Consider the following 23,187-nt stretch of genomic DNA (forward strand, 5'->3'; position numbering starts at 1 on the left):
CAAGAAAAATAGAGGAATCGGTGACTGACGCTGGGGCTATTGGGCAGCAGGAACATTTTTGGGATGAACCCCTAGATTCTTGCACCAATTCATCTGGGCCAGACCGTTTTGAGCCTACCCCCTGCTCCTAGGTAGAGGGGCTCATCTCCCTTGCCTCTGAGGGCACGGCAGTGGAGCCACCCTTCTCTATCAACACCTCGGGCATGGTGGTAGATCTGCCCACCCCTACCAGCTCATGGGGCGTGGTAGTGGAGCCAGCCCCCTCCACCGGCACCTCGGGCGCAGTGGCGGATCTGTCCGCTCCCACCGGTCCTGAGGGTGGCCCAACGGTCTAGCCCACCTCCTCCGGCCTCACAGCCGCATCTTCCCTAGCATGGAATAGGAAGGGTCCCTACATTGATGAGTGGGCACCCATCAGCGTGTCCTCGCCTCCCAAGTCGCCCCACTCAATGTCGGCAACTACCTCGTCATACTACTCGTCATCGTCGTCATTGTCGTCGTCACTATCTGTCTCCCCTCCTCGCTCCCGTGCTTGATGCTTCTGTAGCATCTTCTTCCTCTTGAACTCCTTCGTCTTCCTATCCCACTCGGTCATGGTGTGATTCATCGTCGCCAAGAGCGGGTCCTTCGGCAGTGAAGCCAGGCTATCCGCGAAGACGAGTCTCTTTGGCTGGTCCTGCTATCCCGAGGTCAGCATCAAGGGGTCGGGAATTCAAGTAAAAAGGAGGCACAGGGAAAGAGAACTTACAAAGTTGATGAACCTCGGTTCCGACCATATTGGGGGATGCCCCGGCACCAGATACATGAAATCATGGACAACGATGGCATTGTCCTTCGAAGGCTCCATCGCCTCCTTAATGCACTATGCCACTTCAGAGGGGGGAGCACTTTATCGACAAGCATCGTCCCTTCGAGCGATGCCCCGAGCACCATCAGGTATAGGGGAAGCGCACGGCTCATCAGCGGCGCCACCTTTCACGTATGGTAGGCGCCGATGATCCCCGATCCCTTCACACCCCTCTCCTTTAGAATTTGGAGGACGGCGAGATGGTCCTTGATCTTCTTCTTGGCTTTGTCCGGGACACCCCACTTCCATGACTCCGGGACCTCTTCGATGATGCGCTCGGAGAACGATGTCAAGGGTGCGGCAATGTCGTCCTTGATGTAAAACCAATGCGAATGCCACCCCTTGTTGGAGGTCGACAGATGCATCGATGGGTATTCGTTCACCCGGTTGTTGCAGAGATGAATGCTAGCACATCCCACCAGCACGCTCAGCTCTTGCTTCTCGACCAGCTTCTTCAAAAGTTTGACGGTGAAGAGATACCGCCATAGGTCGAAGTGGGGACTAATCCCTAAGAACTCCTCACACAGGGCGACGAACGTCGCAATGTGCTAGACCCCATTGGGAGTAAGGTGCTACAACTCCACCTTTTAGTAATCCAATAGCCCCCGAAGGAACTTGTGGGCGGGGATGGCGAATCCCCGCTCGTGAAAGCGAGCAAAGGACACAACGTAACCTTCGGGCGGTGATGGCACATCTTCATTGCTGGGCAGCTGCCACTCCTCGGTGGTGGTCCACGGGCAAAGGAGACCACGGCGAACGAGGCCCTCTAGGCGCTAAAGGGTGATGTCAGGTCTGCACCACGGTTCCATTAGAAGATTAGGAGGGGGGTGGATGCGAGCTTGACGGCGGCTGCGATGCGGGTGCGGGAGGCTCAGGCGATTGGCGGCGGAAGTTGTAGATGCAAAAGCAAGACGGCAAAGTACAGAACCCTGGGGGCGAACCCCTTGGTTTTATAGGGGCAATGGATGCGATAAGGGCAACCATCCTCCAAGATCTCCGTGCCTGCCATGATACACCACCACATCGCGTCGCGGGATATGCGCCCGCAATCCCTATCCTTTCCCACCAAAGTCACGCCGGACGTTTTGCCTTCCCGGGCAGACTAGGACTCTTTTCCCGTAGAGGGGATATGGGTCACAAACCATTTCTCTGGCTCACCCAGGCCCAGGACTTTGAGGGCTGGCCCAATAGTTTCGACGGCCGTGCCAATGAGGGATGGGCCCACAAGCAGCCAGAACTCAGGCACATGAACCTCAAGGGAGTCTCGATCCGCGATTGAGCCTCAACCGGGCTGGCCCTGGATGAATCCCCATGAACGGGATACCAGGGTTCCCTTTAAGCTATCTAGTTGTTAAAACACCAAATCTCACAGCCATACCCGTGAAGGGTCCGAAATACCCCCTAGGCGATTCTATTCGAATCACCTAGGAGTTCGGGGGCTACACCCGATGGGTGCGCTCGTGTGCACCCTTTGGCGAATCGAAAACCCCCCTAGGTGATTCTATCCGAATCACTTGGGGCTCAGTGGCTACACCCGACAGGTGCGCTCGCGCACACCCTCTGGCGAATAGAAAAGCCCCCTGGGCAATTCTATCCGAATCACCCAGGGGCTACACCCATCGGGTGCGCTCACGCGCACCCTCTAGCAAGTTAAATCACCCCAGGGCGATTCTATCTTAATCACCCGGGGGCTCAGGGGCTACTGTCGAGGACCTAATATTGGGGTACCCAATGGGGTGAAGCTAATAACCATCAAACATTGATGCTTCCAAACAAACAAGAACACAGCTACACTTCTTGCCCGAATGACTGAAGATTGGCTCCGCCTCACCCGATGTCCCGGGATGGCTCTGCCTTGCCCGACCTCTGAGGGTAGGCTTCGTCTCGCCAGATGTCCGAGGGCAAGCTCTGCCTCACTCAATGTCTAGGGGCAAGCTCTGCCTCGCCCGATGTCTGAGGACAAGCTCCGCCTCGCCCGATGTCTGGGGGCATGCATCGCCCCGCCCGATGTTCCGAGCTGGCTCCACCTCGCCCGACGTTCTAGGCTGGCTCTGCCTCACTCGATGCCTGGGGGTAGGCTCCGCCTCACCCGAGGTCTGAGGGTAAGTCTCCACCCTACCCTACATTCGAGGGTTGGCTCCACCTCGCCCGACCCCCAAGGGCTGGCTCCGCCTCGCCCGACCCCTGAGGGTTGGACTTTGCCTCGCCCGACGGCTAAGGGCTGGCTCCGCCTCACCCGACGACTGCACCCTACTCCTTCATAATGACAAGCACAGGGTATGACAGGACATTCAAGTCAACCATAGTACCGAGGACCATGCCATGCACGCCTGTAGGAAGGTACCATTAGGATATGACGGGACGGACGCTTTAAGCCCTTTCTGGCCTGACAGACCCCAAATAGTGTTATAGGCGCTGACTTTTGTCTTACTGTGTTGTGGGCGCCGCCGTCAGCCCTCAGACGTGGATCCTAACATAAGCATATGACAACCACTACAATCCAAAAGGGAACTCACATCATCTACATTGACGGACATATGGTCACTTCCCTGTCTACTCCCCGTAGGGTCATAGCTCGGCTCCCTGGCACGCCGCACCATCCACCCATGTAGGATGGGACATACCCACTTGCTGAATGAGGCCAGGCCATGGCCCTATAAGGATCAGCAAACATGCTATCCCCGACATGGTCTGCCATGTCAGCAGGGCAGGCACAAGGGGAAAGGAAGACATGGCTCCTTTGAAGGACCTTCTCTACCCTCTAGTTTTTTCCTCTTTCTCCCATCTGTAATCCCTGCTCCCCCTTGGTCCATAAAGGGAGGACAGGGCACCCCACTAATGGGATGAATCAACATGACACATAGCCAAGCAGCAACTGAGCTCTTGGTGTCCTTTTGACCTTTCCATCAGAGACTTGGGACCTGTCCCTCTCTCGACCGTTTGTACCCCCTACTACGAACCTTTTTTGGTACTAATAACATGAGCAGCAGCAAACTGGACGTAGGGACATTCTGCCCGAATCAGTATAAACCTTGTGTCCTTTAGTACACCATCCGAGCCTAACGCGCAACAAATATAAATTTACTAGTTAGTATTTGTTTGAAACACCGACACTTTTGTTGTCCATACGGCGTGCTATTATATGGATGCCATTCACTTGAGTGGTAATGTATGGATCGAATGCCTCTGCGCCCAGGTAAGAAGGTAAGTTGATGAGTGGCATGACTGCAAGATGTGAGCATGTAGTCGGGGAGAGCTAGCTTTGATATGGTTGTATATGCATGCTTGCATGTGTGTATGGTGCGTATTTAATTGTGGGTAATAAATTGTCATCGGGTAGCTTTGATACAGAAGTATATATATTGGGATATATATATGGAAGTGTTTACTTTACCGCTCTCATATATCCTATTGTTCTTCAATATTCAACCTAGAGCCCAGATTACATTCTTGCACATTTCATTGTTGGGATGGGCTAAAATGAATCTTCTGTAAGTACACTAACAACAAAACATGTAGCTCATTTAGTTACGATTATATTAAGAGAATGTATGTATGCCACCGCATATATCGTTAAGGATTTATTTTTTCCTAAGTTTGTGAGGACGTATGGAACATGCATGCATCATCATAAATCATTCATTCATATCATTACATTGTTCCTCCCCCTTATAAGTTTCTAATTATGTTATGTAACCCTTTTCTATGATCATGTTGTCTCACAGGAGTTATACCATTTCTGATACAGATGGTAGCCCCAAGAGCCCCTTTGCAAGCAACACCTTTTTGGCACTGTTTGGGACTCCCACCCTACCGTGGAGGGTACTGCACTCTGTGGGTATGCTGAACTGCCTCGCTACTTTTGGAGCGAAGTGGTAACTGAGGGACAACAGTGGTACGACGTACGAGTGACTGTCCTAGCCCATGCTGATCACCCATAGTGGCAAGGCTGGAGTGTACAGTTAGATGGGCAGACACCTTGGGTGGGTGCCCAAGTTGCAGCTTTCGAGGTCCTCAGTGAGATATGTCAGGAGTTTGGGGACAAGCTTGTCAACAGTCCTACCAGATCCTTTCCTCGGTTGGACCCATCGCAAACCGCTTGGACCCAACCAGGAGGTAATGCTTTGGTAAGAGACCGGGATAAAAGAGCAGGAAGTAGTAATGCTGCCATGAGTGCCATGTATGTTGTTATGAAGATGTTTTACTCTCGCCAGAATAGCTACATCAGTTGTAAGCAAGAGCTCCAAAGAGCACAGGCTGCACAGCGCAGGATGCGAGGACATGTGCGTAGGCACCAAAGGGTAGTTAGAGCAGCTCAGAATGAGATAGGTAATTATATGATAGCCCTAGAAGCTTGTCGGGGGTAGTTTGTCTGTGCTGTTGCTGAGAGGGATGCAGCCATAGCAGAGGTTCAGGGGATCCGTGTGGAGAGAGATGAGGCTATTCATCTTGCTGAGTCTAGGGAGGCTGCCCGGATCAGGGCTGTGTTTGAGGCTGCTAGGTAGGCAACCCAGTTTGATAACATAGAGGCAGAGTATAGACGCCAGATCAGAGAGTAGCAGGAGAACATTGAGGAGCTTTAGGTGGCTGTCCACTACCTCAATAATATCATCAATCCCATTCCTCCCCAAATGCTCCAGTAGAGGAAGACCCCAATGTTTTGGTAGCTGTCGGTGATGGTATGGAAGAGGATGCTCCAGTCGAGCCTGAAGATGAGGGGATGGAGCCTTTTGAGGATGACCAGGGTGATGGCATGTCTGATGTTGACAGCAATTATTCCGAGGCTTAGTTAGCTCTAGTACTCAGTTAGATGTGCTAACCATTTATCCTATGGATTATTTATGTAATGAACTCATAATTTAGTTCAATCTCCTGATGTACCCTTTGATGTACTTTTGAAACCTTGCATGTAATTCATGTTGTGGTTGCACTTTTAATGAATGCCCGTTGTGTTGGCAAGCAATTTGGTATATACAGAATGCATTGCTAAAATCTCTAGTTTGGTTTTGGTGAATTGATGAAACCCTAAGTGCTAACCTAGTTCATCAAAGTGATTATGAGATAGGTGGCACATTCCAAGTGGTGAGCAAGGATGGACATGATCAAGATGGTGGTGTGACCATGGTGATCAAATGCTCAGGCTTGGAAAAGAAGAAAGAGAAAAATAAAAGGCTCAAGGCAAAGGTATAAGTGGTAGGAGCCATTTTGTTTCGGTGATCAAGACACTTAGCGAGTGTGATCACATTTAGGTTCGATAGCCATACTATTGAGAGGGGTGAAACTCGTATCGAAATACGGTTATCAAAGTACCACTAGATGCTCTAACTCATTGCATATGCATTTAGGATCTAGTGGAGTGCTAACACCCTTGAAAATGATTGTGAAAATATGCTAGCACACATGCACAAAGGTGATACACATTGTGTTTAGCACTTGGGATCAAGGGTTCGAAACTTCACCGGCGGATAGTCCGACGGTGCCACCGGCACCCTGTATAGAAAAGATAAGGTTTCACAGAGTGCACCGGATGCTAGTCATGCAGTGACCGGACGCTGGGTCACTTTGTGACCAGACACTGGGTGGGTGCATCCGGTCCCACTGACGTGGCGGCACAGAGAAGAGGAGAAGGACCGGACGCTGATGCTACGTCCGATCGTGATCGACCGGACACGTTCGGTGGTAGTTGACCAACTCTGGGAGCTTACTGGAAGTGACTGGACACTGGGGTCCTGCGTCCGGTCGAAATCAAACTGACACATCCGGTCATGAATGGAACCTTAGAAACGACTGGACTCAGTAGTGGTGCATCCGGTCTTGGCACTGTGCTATGTCCGGTCATCACTTGATCGTTGAGATCAAACGACTGACGTTGAATGGAGGCGACACATGGTGTTCATCCATTGACCGGACACTAGACCGGGTGCATCTGGTCGATCTGACTGGAGCGTCTGATCACCCCGAGCTGTGCCTAGTGAAGGGGTACAACAACTCTATTTCGTGTGGGCTTCTATTTAAGCCCCAAGGCCGGCTCAAGCTCATGGATTTGGCCATTTTGCATTGACATAGCAACCATGTGAGCTTAGCCAAAGCCCTCTCACTCATCTCCATCATTGATTCATCATCTTTGTGAGATTGGAAGAGAATCCAAGTGCATTGCTTGAGTGTTTGCATCTAGAGGCACTTGGTGTTCGTGTTTCACTGCAGGATTCACTTGTTATTCTTGGTGGTTGCCGCCACCTAGATGGCTTGGAGTAGCGAGGATCGTCGAGTGGAGGTTGGTGATTGTCTTCGGCTCCGATCGTGGTGATTGTGAGGGGTTCTTGACCTTTCCCCGGTGGAGAGCCAAAAGGTACTCTAGTAAATTACTCGTGGCTTATGTGATCCTCATCTTGTGTTGGTTGTGCGGCACCCTATTGAGGGTTTGGTGTGTGATGCCAATTAGCGCGTGAACCTCCAAGTGAGTGAATCGCCACAATGAGGACTAGCTCGCCGACAAGCAAGTGAACGTCGGTAAAAAATCATTGTGTCATTATTTGATTCTGAGGTGATTGGTCTTCATTGAATTCATTCTTTTGATTGATTGGTTCATTCCTTGACTCAGTGGTATAACCATCTTGCTCTCACTCTTTACATTATCGCAAACTAGTTGTCAAGCTCTTTAGTGTAGCTAGTTGTGAGAGCTTGTTAGTTTGGTTAGTGTGGCTCTTTAGTTAGCCTTTGAGAACACACTAACTTAGTGTAGTGACATAGCCATTATGTGGATAGAAACTATATAAACTAGAATTGTCGTAGGTGGCTTGCATTTTTAGTAGGTTAGTGCAACACTCGCTTCACCTCATATTTGTCTAACCGGTTTGCTAAGTGTTGTTGTAGAAATTTTTATAGGCTGTTCACCCCCCCTCTAGCCATTAGGACCTTTCAATTGCAAATGGCGTTAAGTAATATAATTGGTGATGTTATGGTTGTGGAAATGAATTATTATGCCTCTGTTTTATTGTATGAATTTAAATTCTCTCTAGTAAATTCAGTTTTGCATAATTATACAATTCTTCTATAATTTTCCAACATCATCAATAATTGCTTATTATTGCAATTCTGTAGATGCCTCGCACCCGTTCTGGAGCCGGTGGGAACGATGGTGCCGGGGGTAGTGGCTTGCATGGTGACGATAATGAAAATTTGCCACCACCGCCCCCACCCACTTTGACAGAGTTGATTGCTATGCTCGCTGAAGGGCAACGTGTTATGGGCGAGGCTATGCGCACCATGGCGCAGCAAGTCGCCTAGGGTAGACATCAGCGCCAGGGTGCAGAGCCAAACCAATACAGTGGTTTCAAGGATTTCCTAGATACCAAGCCGCCTATTTTCAAGGAGGCTGAAGAGCCACTCCAAGCAAAGGAATGGCTTAACACACTTGAACAAAAGTTTTGTTTGCTGAGGCTGACTGAGCCAATGAAAACTGAGTATGCATCCCACCAGTTGCAGGGGCCTACAGGCATTTGGTGGAGTCATTACCGAGCCACCCTGCCTGAGAATGCTCAAATTACCTGGAACTAGTTTAAAGCTGCTTTCCGGGGATACTATATTCCTCTAGGTCTTATGAGTATCAAGCATACCGAGTTCATGAAGCTGACCCAACGTACCAAGAGCTTGACTGAATATCTACATGCTTTCAACAACTTGTCCAGATATGCCACGAAATTTGTTGATACTGATGTGAAGAAAATTGCTAGTTTCAAGCGGGGTCTTGGCCCCAAATTGATGAAGACTCTTGCTAATAACAAGTCTGCCACTTTCAATGAATTTGTCAGTGATGCCTTAACTTAAGACAATCAAAACAACATCTATGCTGCATCCAAGAATCAGAAGAGAGCCTATGAAGTAGGTGCTTCTCAGTCAAAAGCTCTAGTTGTTGCGAGACCTCAGTTTCGCCCACCTGCTCCCAAGTTTAGGCCACCTCAGAAAAAGGTGCAAACCGTTCAGAACCAGAAGGTGTTTCGTAAGGCCTATTCTGTTGCTCTACCAAAGGGCGGCACAGGACAGGGAAGTTCTAGTGTTCCATGTGTTGGAACTACAACAAGCCTGGCCATTGGGCAAGAAATTACCCCTATCACAAGAAGAACAACCAGAAGTAGGGTAATTCCAATGTGCGTCAGGGACATGTGCACTATACCACTGTTGAAGAAATTCCTACCGATGAAGTTGTTACTGCGGGTACGTTTCTTGTGAATCAACATCTCGTAGTTGTTTTGTTTGATTTTGGGGCATCACATTCATTTATGTGTCAAACATTTGTATCCAAGCATAATCAGAGGGTAGTTACTGTAGATAAGGATAGTTACTGCATAAGTGCAACCAGAAATCAAATCTCCACCAACCAAATAGTTAGAGATGTGCGCATCTCAATAAGCAACCGGGAGTATACCATAGATCTTGTAGTATTGGCCGGGTTGGGGATAGATGTAATCCTGGGAATGAAATGGATGAGTGGCCATGGAGTTCTTATTGATACTTCCACTCGGGTGATTATGTTAAGGGAACCAGACAGTAAGAATGCTTTCTTAGTACCACTTCCTAGAGATTTTGACCTCCAAAATGTAGCTAATGCTATCTAGCCCATGACTATTGCTGACATTCCGGTGGTGTGTGAATTCCCGGATGTGTTTCCGGATGAGTTGCCTGGGTTACCGCCTGACAGAGATGTAGAGTTCAAGATTGAATTATTACCAGGCACGGCACCTATCTCGTGAAGGCCTTATAGGATGAAACCCAATGAATTAGCTGAGCTCAAAGTGCAATTGCAGGAGCTTCTTGAAAAATGTCTCATTCGACCCAACTCCTCACCGTGGGGTTGTCCTGCCATATTCATGAAAAAGAAGGATAAATCTTTGCGGATGTGTGTGGACTACCGACCCCTTAATGCGGCAATGATCAAGAACAAGTATACATTGCCTCAAATTGATATCTTGTTTGATTAGCTATCAAAGGCTAAAGTGGTCTCCAAGATCGATTTGAGATTGGGGTACCACCAGATTAAGATCAGGCCAGAAGACATACCTAAGACTGTCTTCTCTACTAGGTATGGTCTATATGAGTATCTTGTCATGTCTTTTGGGCTGATCAATGCTCCTGCCAATTTCATGTATCTCATGAATTCGATATCCATGCCTGAACTTGATAAATTCATTGCGGTGTTTATTGATGACATCTTAGTCTATTCTGAGAATGCGAAAGATCATGAAGAACACCTAAGAGTTGTCTTGACAAGGTTGCGAGAACATAAGTTGTATGCTAAGTTTAGCAAATGTGAATTTTAGTTAAAGAAACTACCTTTCCTAGGTCATCTATTATCTAAAGATGGAATTTTGGTAGATCCTAGCAAAATGCAAGAAGTTATGGATTGGAAGGCCCTGACTTCAGCTCATGAAGTTTGGAGTTTCCTTGGGTTAGCAGGTTATTACCGTCGTTTCAATCCAGACTTCTCTAAGATAGCCAAGCCCATGACCAGATTACTTCAGAAAGATGAGAAATTTGTGTGGACTCTAGAGTGTGAAGCTGCTTTTCACACTTTACCAACTTTGTTGACCATCGCTCTAGTTTTAGCATAGCCCGACATAGAAAAACCATTTGATGTGTTTTGCGACGCATTTGGTACTGGTTTGGGGTGTGTGCTCATGCAAGAGGGTCGAGTCATTGCCTATGCCTCACGTCAACTGGGAAACATGAGGTTAATTACCCAACTCATGATTTAGAGCTAGCCACGGTTGTTCATGCTTTGAAGATTTGGAGGCACTATTTGCTTGGCAATATGTGTCACATTTACACTGATCACAAGAGCCTCAAGTACATCTTCACGCACTTGAGTTGAACATGAGACAAAGAAGGTGGTTGGAGCTAATCAAGGATTACAAACTTGAGGTGCATTATCATCCGGGCAAGGCAAATGTTGTTGCAGATGCTTTGAGCCGGAAGTATCATAGCAAACCATTGTTGGAAGATGGCTTTAACCTACTGCATCGTGTAGTTCTACATAATCTCACTATCAGTTGCTCTCTTGAAGCTAAGGTCATGGAACTCTAAAAGACCGACGTGGGTATATTTCATATCAAGAGAAAGATGGAAGAAGAAGAGACTAAACATTTTAGATTAGATGAGAGGTGTACTCTGGTTTAAGGATAGATTTGTTGTACCTAAAGATAGAGAACTTAGAAACCAAATCTTAGATGAAGAACACTCTTCTAAATTGTCCATCCATCCTGGTAGTAGCAAGATGTACCAGGATTTGAAGACCCGGTTTTGGTGGACAAAGACAAAGAAAGAGGTTGCAGCATATGTGGCTAGATGTGATACTTGCTGCCAAGTCAAAGCCGTTCATTTGAAACCCGTAGGGCTACTCCAACCACTGCCTGTTCCAGGTTGGAAACGGGAAGAAATCAGCATGGACTTCATTGTTGATCTTCCAACCACCCAGAAAGATAACGATTCCATCTAGGTAATTGTGGACCATCTGACAAAGTCTGCACATTTTATTCTAGTTCAGATAGTTTATCACCCACATCAATATACATAGTTGTATATCACCCACATAGTGCGATTGCATGGGATACCTAGAACCATTGTGTCTGATAGAGGTCCACAGTTTGTAAATCATTTTTTGGAACATTTGCATAATTAGTTGGGTACCAAATTGATCCGAAGTTCTGCTTATCACCCTCAAACTGCTGGGCAAACAGAGCGAGTAAATCAGATTCTTAAAGACATGTTAAGGGCCTATGTAATATCTTTAAAGGGTTCATGGGAGAAATGGTTTCCTTTGGCTAAGTTCTCCTATAACAATAGCTAGCAAGAAAGCATCAAGATGGCCCCTTTTGAGGCTTTATATGGCCACAAGTGTAGAACTCCTCTGAATTGGGTTGAGCCAGGCGAAAGAAGGTATTATGGTATTGACTTTGTCAAAGAAGCCGAAGAGCAAGTTCAGATTATTCAGCAACATATGGAAGCTGCTCAATCAAGATAGAAGAGTTATGCGGACAAGAGAAGGAGTCCTCTTGTATTTGAAGTTGGTGATTACGTGTACCTGAAAGTATCACCGATGAAAAAGGTACAACGATTTGGTGTGAAGCGAAAGCTAGCGCCTCGGTATGTGGGCCCATACAAAATTATTGAGCAATTTGGACCAGTAGCTTATAGACTCCAACTACTGCCGGAGATGAGCGCCATCTTCAATGTTTTCCACGTCTCTCAATTAAAGAAATGTCTTCGTGTACCCGAAGAAGCTATTGAACCCACTAGTGTCAAGATCCAGTCCGATTTGACATATGAAGAAAAACCTATCCGGGTGATAGAAGAAATGGAGAGAGTGACTAGAAGTAAGGTGGTTAAGTTCTATAAAGTGGTGTGGAACAACCATAGTGAGCAAGATGCAACATGGGAAATGGACGATTTTCTGCGTGACGCCTACCCCACTTTCTACAAGGATTGATAGGTCTTTCTAATCTCGGGACGAGATTTCTATAAGGGGGGAGGGGCAGTAACACCCTGGTGTTAAGCATGCACTTGGCATTGGCATTTCATGAGCACAAGCATCATTGAGCATTCATGAGCATGAACATGTCAAATTCTATCTTCACTACCTTGTTTATATCACTTGTGATGTCTCTTAAATTTATACCTAGGCTAGGGTTTACATGTGATTAATGTGTGAAATGCTTGTGGGACCCTAGGAGTACCTTAAACATGTTTAGAATGTCACATGGAACAACTTTGGTATTCATAACTTGGATCAATTTGGCCTCTAAGTCATGATTATAGTGTAAGCTACCATTTTCAAGTTGCATGTTTGACCTAAGTTGAACTATACCCTAGAGACTTTGTATGGATGTGCACCCTAAAGAAAAGTTGTAGAACTCAACTAGCGTAACAACTTTTATTTTTGGGTCATGGTCTAATTCAGCTCCTAACTTGCTCTAAAATAGTGCATATGTAGCAAGAAAATACTGTTCTAACACTTTGAAAATTTTCTAAGTCTAGGAGTGATTTACAGTTTCAATGTACCCATGTTTGACGCGCTGTAGTTTGTTAACTAGGCCGATCCAGACCAAACTCATTTAAGCAAAGTTGGAGTACTCATGAAGCTCTACAACTTTGATTATTACGGTTTTCGCTGAATCACGCTGGTTTGAGAGATAGAGAGTGAGGAAGAAGGCGGTTTCAGTCGAACTGAAACGACTCATGCCGATTCAGATCGGGCCGGTGGTGGTCGACCGCCATCAGGTCGCGCTCGCCATATGGCGGCCGTACGCCAGCGTGGGCCCCACTAGTCTGGCCGGGGAGGGCTTCAACACCGCCACGATGCGCCCGTCTGCTCTCTCTCTCTCGCTCATTTCCTATCCCTCGCTTGCTCTCGCATCCACAAAGGCGACGCCGAGCTCGCCATTGCCGCCGCTAGCTTCGCCACCGCATAGCGCTACCGTCGTCGCACCATTTTCCAATCGAGCGTGCCAACAGCTTCGCCTTGCTCCACGCTACAATCTCCACCCCCTTTGCCAAGCCCTTCAAGTCTAGGTAAGGGCGCATTGCTGTTTTCGTCGCTGGTGGCCTCGTCGGAGCGCCGCCGAGCTCCAAGCTCGTCGTGGCCAACGCAAGCTCGAGCCTTTTCATTCTTTCTATCTCTCGTCTTGTCACCTCTGTGGGTCGTAGGAACTCACGTCGGTGACCATTTAGACGCTACCGCCCTAACGGCGCCGGAACACGGCCGCTCACCGCCGTGCCATCGCCGCCGCCGCGGCATGCACGTGGACAGAGCTCACCGCCGCCTCACTGGAACGGCCTATCCGACGTCCAAAATCTATTTTGGGTAGTGAGCCATCAAAAAAATTGCATTTAGGTGGTGTCGAAACTTTCCAAATAAGTGTGCTAAAGTTGGTTGTTGTTGACCCTAAGAATTGAGCTTTCTAAGCTGAGTTTGCAGAATATTTACCATCAGCGGAGAGCTTCCAAGAGATCTCATCAGGAACATGTGGACACAAATTTACACCATGTACCATACGCCATGTTATCACGTACTACTCAATAAAATGTTGCGCAGTGAAACCACAGTGCTGCAAGTTAACATCCTTGATCTAGTTTTGATTTTGAGTGGCAATATATAATGATTTATTTTTTTCTTTTAAAATTTTTGAAGAGGTTCGGCGCAGTGTCTTATTTTAACCTTTGTCCTTGGCTCTAGGCGGCCCCATACAAAAAGGACTTTTCTTATCGCAGCTGTAAACAAAAAGGCTGCAAAGGAATATTTACATACAAAGAGGATAACGGAAGAAAAAGAAAAGGATGGTTCTGATCAGGATGCGTGACTACCTTATATTAATCCTTAAAAGACAATTTTGTTCTTAATCAAAATGCCAGGATTCATTTATTATGCATGCTATTAGAATGTCAACTTTAATATTTTTGTCTGCAATGCTGAGAATGGTAAATGACAAGGTGCGTGGCTAAATTTACAAAATTTAGTTTGCAGTCAAATGGTACATGGAACAATTGTATTACAAGATCAATGCATGATATTGTATGTATATCACAAGTTAGAAGTTGGCACACCTCGATCAAGGTAATCTAATCTTGTATATATATGGTTATAATAATAAGTCGTAAGAATATGTAGTATGTCGACATTACGTCCTAGAAATGCTCGAAATCCGTGTAAGACTCGCCGGAGTTTTGCTTTCCGACGGGACCAGCCGGCGCCGCCTCCACGGCCGCCGTTGTACTGCTGTCGGACGCCTTCTTCTCCTTGGAGGCTCCGTACTGCCGGAAGTCCACCGGGTCCGGCACCGACGGCGGGGTCATGCTCCTGACCAGCGCCCAGTTGACACCCTCGAAGAACGGGTGCTGCTTGATCTCCGTGGCGCCTCTGGTGAAGGCGATCCTCTTCTGTGGGTCTTTGACGAGCAGGCCGCGGATGAGGTCCCTGGCGACGGAGCTGACCGCCGGGCCCCCGGCGGCGCCGTCGGAGGGGAACCGCAGCGGCTGTTCGATGACGTTGCACAGCGTGGCGCGGTTGCCGGCGCCCTTGAAGGGCGTGGATCCGTGCAGCAGCTCGTAGAGGAAGATGCCCAGCGTCCACCAGTCCACCGCGCTGCCGTGGCCCTCGCCGCGGATGATCTCCGGCGCCAGGTACTCGTGCGTGCCGACGAACGACATGGAGCGCGCGTCCGTCGGCTCCGCGTTGAACTCCACCGCGGGCGGGCCGCTGAGCCCCAGCTCGCTCTTGGACGGCTTCCGGCTGCGCCGGGGCAGGATGCGCGGGAAGAAGGACGACGGCTGGATGCACCCCTGGTTGGCGGTGATGAAGTCGCCGTCCGCGACGTCCACTCCTCTGCCGACGCTGCTGCCGCCTCCTCCTCCTCCTCCCCCGCCTCCTCCGCCGCCGCTCCCGGTGGAGTGCACCGACGACGACTTGACCAGCGTCGGGCACACGGTGCAGCGCAGCGACAGGTCAAAGTCGGAGAGCATGATGTGGCCGTCCTCCCGGACCAGCACGTTCTCCGGCTTGAGGTCCCTGTACACGATCCCCAGCATGTGCAGGTACTCCATGGCCAGCAGCACCTCGGCGACGTAGAACCTGGCGGCGGGCTCGGTGAAGTGTTTGCCGGGCTGCTTCTGGCGGAGCGAGTGGAGGTTGCCACCGCTGCAGTACTCCATGACGAGGCAGTAGAACTTGTCGGTCTCGAAGTGCGTGTAGAGCGTGGGGAGGAATGGGTGGTCCAGGAGGCCGAGGATCTCGCGCTCCGTCTGCGCGCGGGCCATCTTGTTCCGGCTGATGATGGACGCCTTGTCCATCACCTTCATGGCGAAGAAGGCCGGCGTGGCGCGGAGCTCCACCAGGTACACGCTGCCGATGTCGCCGTAGCCCAGGCGCTTGAGCAGCCGGAAGTGGCCCAGGTTCAGCGACGCTTCCTGGGACGTGGCCAGCTGGATGGCGTCCCACCGGGTGTCGCCGCCGGTGTGCCGCCGGACGTTGGCTGGCGTGGTGCCCGAGGCGGTGCTGCCGCTGCTGCTGCTCTCCATGCTGTTGCTCCTCGGCCCGCCGCTGTCCACGCTGGTGGCTTCAGCATTATTATTGCCCGCCGTCGCCGTCGCCGTCGCCGCAGCAAGGACGGAGGCACCTATCAGTTCGGAGCTACTTTGGGGCGGCAACGGCGTCGTCGTCGCGTGGGTTGAACCGCCATGGCTCGTCTTGGGCTTGGATTTGTTGCTGTCGTGCGAATGCGCAGACGGCTTAGAGGCGGTGGATTCAGATCTGAAGTCATCATCACTGTCATCGTGTTCGAAGATGCCGGGATTGCGTTCGGCGCTCTTTCTTTGAGGGCTGAAGTCCATGCCGTGCTCCGTGATGGGAAGCAGCTAGCTCAATCTATCTGAAACTTCACACATGGCAAAGTATCAACACTTCAACAGCCTTGCATTGTGTTACACAAATCTTCCTCCTGTTCATCCTTAAGCTGAATCTATATATATTACATTATTATATATAGGTAGATGATATATTGACAGGGTCTTTTTCAAATTATATAAGGATTTGGTACCTACCCCCATTGATCATCATCTAACCCCAAGCAAACAAAAACGAATCACACATCAATAGTTTGCACTGACCACGCAGTAAACACAGACCTGATGAGTAAAATCTTGATGAATCCTTTGAGCGGCAAATGATCAGAGAAATTGACAGAAGGTCTTATGTGCCCTGACATTGCTCTGAGCAAAACCTACATGATCCAAGAAAATTGAGGTACGCAGTCGATCGGCTTGCACCAAAACGAGAGGATCGCTTTGGTGGGAGAGGTAAAGAGTGAAAATTGCTTTGCAAACATGGGCTTGGATTCGTGGGGTTGCGAGACATCCGTGGGATGGAGGGCAAGTAGACGATGAAGCCATGCATGGCTAAATTTAGCGGGACGGGAGAGAGGTGTTGTGCTCACGTGATCACCATGGTCGGTCTAGCTTTCTTTTCCCAGGAGCCTAAGAGGTGGTGTTGTCTCATGGCAGTCCTCTTAGAGGAGAAGAAAGATACAGAGAGTCAACACACACCATACTACGTACTCTTCATTCTCGTCCGAACCTATGTACTCGTGAAAGTCGTACTCACCCTTTATCAAGCAAACTACAACAATCCAACCCATTTTTCTCTGGTCTAGAATCTAGAAGTCGGAGAGATATGCTTAGATTGTGCCCAAAGGCGGCAACCAGCAGACGGATTGCCGCACAGCCGCTGGCGCACATACCAACCTCCAAGCGGGGCGAGGTACTCCTCATGTAGAGGATGGGCATTGTGCCGCCGGCAGCTCTAGTTTCTTCTGCGTCTAAGGGAGTATATGATGCCATATTCGCAAGGAACTTGACGCCGAGCCGCGTGGCAGCTCTGGACGAGCTGTTCCCAGCGACCAACAGCAGGGCTGGTAGAAGAGTGCTCTTCTCGGATGGTGGAGGAGGGTCACGCAGCCAGCAGCAGAGACGCCCAGCTCCATAGGTTGCTGCGGTGCTCTTAGTTCGATTGTATACCATTTATGTAATATCGAAGTTTGTAACAGTTTGCTATGTAACAGTTTGCTAGGAAGGTCCAGTCATAGCTGTAAGATCAGCTAGCACGCATCAGAAGCGTGTCGTTTGTCCGATTAAACTCTTCTTCTTAATTACAATGATACGCAAATCTTTTGCATATTCAAGAAAAAAAACTCACCCTTTATCTTGGCTTGTTCAGATTTTACAACATAAAAGCATTTTCAACGGATATGATATCCAATCTCCTATACCTAAAGAAATAGATGAATGGACATCTAGCTAAGTTGGTTAGATGGGCTCTAATAGCACTCATACTCCCTGTAGGAGTGAATGTAAGACGAGGTTAAAAAAATCCCCTTGCCTATCCCAGGCTAAAGCACCGGTCCTAAATCATAGGTCTAAGGACCAGTGGACCAGCCTTGGTTCTCATAGAGTGTAACGATGCCGCTTTGTACGGATGAAATATGAGATTTGGGTAGCACCGGTCTTAAAGCATAGGTCGAAGAACCAGCCTCGGTTCTTACATGGCAACGGTGCCGTTGTGTATGAGTGAGACAGGAGTTCGAGGGTTTTCTCGACCTGCATGAGAAGATTACTTTCTATTTTAAGAAGAAATGTCCTAGACCTATCTTTACCGATGGGTTGATTTTTTTTTACCTAGAAAATAGCATTAGAGGAGATGGAAGTGTTGTAAGCTGCAGTACATCTCCTAGAGCTATAATTATAATTTTATGAGATCTTAAAAACAACCTACTGTCTCCTAAATAAAGGAGACAACCCCTCTCCACTATCCCTAAAGAAACATAGGAGTTCAAATTTTAGGTAATATGCTCCAACGGTGCTCTTTTATCCTAAATTAATTCCAAGGCACTCTCATAAAATAACTTATAAGAGATGCAATAAAAAAAAGAACAGCTATTTTCTCTCTTAAAATTGTGTTTTACATGACTAGTTCCATCCAAAACATCATTTCAACAATTTTCATGTTCATTTTTTTCACAATTATCAAAATTAAACTTCCACTGCTAACAAGTATATTTTTCTAGAGTTCACTAAACAAACCTAAACAAGATGTAGATCTATTCTATGCCCAAACTGTACCACTCAAAATCCAAATTTAGGTAGGTATGTGTAGATTAGAGTGATTTAGACAACACAAACTTAAGTTTAGACTTTAGATACCCAAATGACATGTACTGCTAATATACAAGTTTGCAAACCAAAAGGCACATTTTTCTATTACTATTTTTTCTTCCCATCCATGTGTCCAAGACCCTGAAGATCTAGTTAACATAATTATCAGTAAAAATACAAATATTAAAGCAAACCCTTAAATAATTTTTGAACTAGCAAAGATAACCTGATCGGTTGCTTTCCACAGTTACCTCCCCACTTATTCCCAATAGCAAAAATTGACTCAGACTCTACTGTTCTGATGCCTGATAATACATTTGTCAGGTTCCAGAGCAGAATGTTCAGAATAAAGAAGCAACACGTAGATAGCAATGAGAGAATGAGTCCACTTTATCTTTAGCCAACAGAAAAGTATAAGACCACAACAGAGGGAGAAGACCACAACAGAAAAGTATAAGACGATGCAGGAAGAAAGCACAACACTGAAACAACATTGCCACAAGAAAGTGAATATACTTACAGTTTAGTGAACCTGTTTATCTGCTAAATGCAAGGCCTCTGCATGCCTTGCATGCAAAGCTATCTGTACAAATCAATGTCACACTAAGTGCCTCAGGAAGGTTTCATTGGGTAACTAGATGTAATCTTGGCTTCTAACTTGTCAGATCCTGGAAGAACTTAGTAGGGATTGACGGTGGGCAGTACTTCTTTGCTACAAATTTGTACTGTGAGCAGATAGAGGGTAGGGCATTTAGCATCAGTGTAGGTACCAAAGTAATGATTCTCATCAGCAATCACATTATGTATACAAGGCTCACCTTATGCTGACTGTACTTTTCTCTAATTGCAGGAAGATTGCTTCCAGGGCCCAAACGGAAGAGCTGGTGCAGTACCCTTACACAACCACGCAACTCAGATGGTGTATATCGCGTGTAGTAAGAAAGTGAGGAATTCTGCTTTTGATCAAGCATAAATGCAAATGTTAGATAATGCAAGCATCAAGGTTTGTTTATTTTTTGGGGGTGAAGAATGCAAACGTCGAGTTTAACAATAAAGATTCATAAAAGATAAGGTTGGGGACATATACCCATGGGTTCTTTATTGGCATAAGGATATACTTCGCCAAGAAAACAGAAGAGGCAGCTACCAATGAAGGTAAATAGCAAAGTAAGCTGTAGTCCAGAAGTGACAGCTCACAAATGTAGTTGGCTAAGAACTCGAGATGCAGAGTTGAGCCCTGCAGAAAGAAAAAAAAAATCAACCAGCACATAGAATTGGTAGGAACTGCAAAACAGTTAAAAGTGTACCTTGTCAAGAACTTGAGCAGTACGTACAAATCTCCTATTAACATGAACAAAAGTATTTAGTATCAGTATGTCCATGATCGTTATTACAGAAACCAATAATACTACCTTAAGAAACATCTTGCTGTAGGTACTGTCATCTCAAACTTCAAGTTATTCAGAACAGAAGCTTCCATTTGCAAAACCTGTTAAACTATGTGTTAGAAGATGAAACTAAGAAATAATAAGGAAAAGAAAAGAGTGTGCTGAGACATGAACCTCTTCCTTAGTGTATGAATAGTCGGTAACATAACAGAGCTCTTCTACCTGAAGTGGGCATATTTCTTCATACTTCCTGAAATTTGAATATATTTACAGCATAATATCAGAACAGAGCACAGAAAATATAGGAAAATAGAAATAGACTAGAATGAACTAAATGGATCTTACGCAGCTATAAGCAAGCAGGCAACACCAACTAATTGCAGTCTGTACCGACTGATCTCTTTGACAGAAAGATAGCGGTCAATGTAATTGACGGTGAGGTATAAGGTTTCAGGAACAAGACGATATTCTTCTGTGACCTGAATTGAGAAAAGGCAATATGGCAAACATCAAGAGGGTCACTATTGGTTCATTTAGCTGTAAAAACATGTATCCCTTTCTAAGAGGAAATGCTTACTTCTACAAGCCAGTCTATTAACATCGCCCTCATGGTTTTGCTCATATCTGTCTGAGTGGTTTCCAAAAAGTTCGTTGAAGGCATTTTCCTAGTCTGCAAGAACATTACAACAGGGTAAATGCGGGCAGCAATTGCCCCAAGAAGGAGGCAAGTAAGTGGATAACTAGGAGTAACCGAACACAAGCTTCATCAAAGTGGGATATTATGTGCAAACAATATAATGTCCTGCAGTACAACACCACCAATTTTTTTACATCAAGAAACTGTTAAATGGAATGTAGAGTTGCATGAATCATAAAAAAAAGGGCGTACCCAGTGCAGAGAGCTTCCGCTCTGTGCAGGGTCTGGGGAAGGGTGTCAGTGGCAAGCCTTAACCTCGCCTGTGCAATGCGAGGAGACTACGACTCGAACCCGGGACCTTCCGGTCACAGGCGGTAAGACTCTACCGCTTGCACCAGGCCCGCCCTTCAGTTGCATGAATCATAATGACAAACAAATCCAGCCATTGTACAGAGGTGTGAGTTTGAACTGCTGAGGCTAACACTTTGTAGAACACTAAGAATTGCATGTTTTGTTCAAAGGAAATGAATTTGAAAATGCTTCTATTCGAATTCTTCGGGTGTTTGCATTCCAACCATATAACAACCTGAGCACAAACGTGTACTTAATTTTCAGACAGTTGTTGATATTAGCACTCCAGCTATTACTTGATGCTCAGTATACACATATATATCAAAGGCAAGAGCATGAGCAAAAATCTATCACCTCAGCCTCTCGCAAGCTCTCGTAAATTTCACAGGCAAGAGTTGTAGAAAGCCATGGATCCTTATAGTTGTAGTCAAGATCAATTATATTGTCAGCTTTCAGAGGATTAGGACTATGTTTCCTCCAGTTGAATTCTGCGACAATAAACAAGTCCTGTAAACCCAAAATGTATTAGCATTGCACAAAAATTCTAACCAGAACTGCCCCACTTTGATAAGCAAACAAACCTGCAACATCCATACTATCAGAGAAATGAAGTCTATCACTGGCCCACCAATGCAAAGAAGCTGCCATTGAGGGGTCGTCATCATTGAGGCAATCAAGATCAGAGATTTCTGTTGAGTTGCATGTTGACATAGCATCCTCCATGGAGACCGAACAATCTTGAGCCAGGCCAGGTGAGCTGCAACCTGTTGATACAACGTCTGGCACAGAAGGAAGAGATGTGTTCTTCTGAAGAACTGATACTGCCTGATCAAATTGGTCAGAGGCCAGCCTTCTGCTAGAACCCCGTTCTGTGTTCATATTGTGCAGGCAAGCAAAGGATCCCTTCTTAACATCAACTGGTTTGGTAGAACTCAATTTCTGTAGTAACAGGAAACTTTAAGGTTGTTTATTGAAGCTGTTCAATTGGAACGATTACAATGATAAAAACAGAGAACTACATAAGCATATAAACTTCACGAGAGAAACAATATATTACCAACAGACGGTTCGAAACTGTGCAATTCTGTAGTAAGAGGAAACTTTAAAGTTGTTTATTGAAGTTGTTCAATTGGAAGATTACAATGATAAAACAGAGAACTACGTAAGCATATAAACTTCACGAGAGAAACGATATATTACCAACAGAAGATTCGAAACTGTGCAATGCGCATGAAACACCAGTATCTCTGAAATACCCAGCAGCCCCCAAAAACTTTGAAAAACCTGAAGTGTTAAGTCTTACGACACCACGAAATACAATACTGTCTTAAGACCCGTGGAACAGAACCAGTATCTCATCGAAGAAGGCAGCCGAATAAAAAAGAGAAGGAAAATCAATATCTCCACAAGACGTCAGCAAATGTTGTTACAATGATCGAGAAAATGCGGGATTAACATGGGCCGTTATTACTAATTAGATCAACTAGATCGAGAAGAAGGAAAAACGGCATAAACCCTAGAAATGCCACACCAAACTGAAGTAATTGAATTGATCAACAGATGCTCCCTGTACGGCTGTACCAAAACCCATGGCAAATTCCTACGCGTGGCGTGGCCCCCTCCTACCAACGAGAACACAAGCGTCGAACCTCCCGGAACGAATCGATCAGATAACGCCCCAACCCCGATCGTGCGAGCGCGCAAGGAGGAGCCGTACCGCATCGGACGCGAAATTCGCCGCGCCGGACCTCCAGCCGCCGCGAAAGACGTTGGTGAGGTTCCCGAGGGCGACGCGCTTGCCGGACCGCGCCACCGCCTCCTTGGCGCCCCGCGCGCCGGCGTTCTCCGCCATGGCCGACGCCGAGGAGCCGCGCCCTGCTGCCCAGCACGACATTGCGGGAGAGCCGTGCGGTGGAGTGGGCGCGCAGAGTCGGTGCCGAAGTTCTGAACGGCCGCGGTTTGATACTGAGCCCCACAATTTGTTTGGGAAAAAAGTATGAGAAAATTACTTATTTGTCACTGAAAATTTTCTTTATTCCTTACCATTAAATTTTTTCAACATCTCGTATCTATCATCCTTTAACATTTTTTACCCTATATACCACTTTCGTTTATCTTGGACTATATAGATGGTCAAATGGGTCAGGCCTAATGGGCCGGTACGGGCACGACCCAAAAAAAAAGCAAGCCCGAACATGACATGGACTAAGCCATAGTTGGAGTGCCAGCATGGGCATGAGCATAGTGCCATGCTTAGGCCACGACTTCGG

The 23,187-nt window shown here is 47.0% G+C and overlaps 2 protein-coding genes across 5 annotated transcripts; both read right to left on the reverse strand.

The window, feature by feature from the left end:
- Positions 1–14,337: 14,337 nt before the first annotated feature.
- On the reverse strand, positions 14,338–19,189 carry LOC136517588 (serine/threonine-protein kinase RHS3-like). Of its 3 annotated transcripts, XM_066511197.1 has the most exons (3): positions 19,062–19,189; positions 16,520–16,614; positions 14,338–16,263 (listed from the first exon to the last, which is right to left on the reverse strand). In XM_066511197.1, exon 3 carries the CDS (start codon positions 16,223–16,225, stop codon positions 14,525–14,527), a length of 1,701 nt encoding a protein of 566 aa, XP_066367294.1. In that variant the 5' UTR covers positions 16,226–16,263; positions 16,520–16,614; positions 19,062–19,189; the 3' UTR covers positions 14,338–14,524. The 3 variants fall into 3 exon arrangements, with proteins under 3 accessions (XP_066367294.1, XP_066367292.1, XP_066367293.1); XM_066511195.1 differs by lacking the exon at positions 19,062–19,189 and having other exon boundaries at positions 16,520–16,715; XM_066511196.1 differs by lacking the exon at positions 19,062–19,189 and having other exon boundaries at positions 14,338–16,269; positions 16,520–16,715.
- LOC136517589 (cyclin-A1-4-like) lies at positions 18,942–22,860 on the reverse strand. 2 transcript variants are annotated; one of them, XM_066511199.1, is made up of 11 exons: positions 22,635–22,860; positions 21,499–21,856; positions 21,272–21,405; positions 20,507–20,599; positions 20,275–20,408; positions 20,104–20,179; positions 19,954–20,030; positions 19,849–19,882; positions 19,629–19,778; positions 19,360–19,494; positions 18,942–19,266 (listed from the first exon to the last, which is right to left on the reverse strand). In XM_066511199.1, the coding sequence occupies exons 1-11, from the start codon at positions 22,809–22,811 to the stop codon at positions 19,195–19,197; spliced, it is 1,440 nt and encodes a 479-aa protein (XP_066367296.1). In that variant the 5' UTR covers positions 22,812–22,860; the 3' UTR covers positions 18,942–19,194. The 2 variants fall into 2 exon arrangements, with proteins under 2 accessions (XP_066367296.1, XP_066367295.1); XM_066511198.1 differs by having other exon boundaries at positions 19,360–19,497.
- Positions 22,861–23,187: the final 327 nt, after the last annotated feature.

This window comes from Miscanthus floridulus, chromosome 17, assembly GCF_019320115.1.
Source record: "Miscanthus floridulus cultivar M001 chromosome 17, ASM1932011v1, whole genome shotgun sequence".
NCBI lineage: Eukaryota > Viridiplantae > Streptophyta > Magnoliopsida > Poales > Poaceae > Miscanthus > Miscanthus floridulus.

What these genes read in the sequence shown, in the direction of transcription:
- LOC136517588 (XM_066511197.1), bottom strand. Translation starts at nt 16,225, where the DNA reads ATGGACTTCAGCCCTCAAAGAAAGAGCGCCGAACGCAATCCCGGCATC.
- LOC136517589 (XM_066511198.1), bottom strand. Translation starts at nt 22,811, where the DNA reads ATGTCGTGCTGGGCAGCAGGGCGCGGCTCCTCGGCGTCGGCCATGGCG. An exon ending in CGAATTTCGCGTCCGATGCG is followed by an intron (nt 21,857 to 22,634) that starts GTACGGCTCCTC and finishes CTGTTACTACAG; the next exon opens with AAATTGAGTTCTACCAAACC. An exon ending in TGCCAATAAAGAACCCATGG is followed by an intron (nt 19,498 to 19,628) that starts GTATATGTCCCC and finishes CTTGATCAAAAG; the next exon opens with CAGAATTCCTCACTTTCTTA.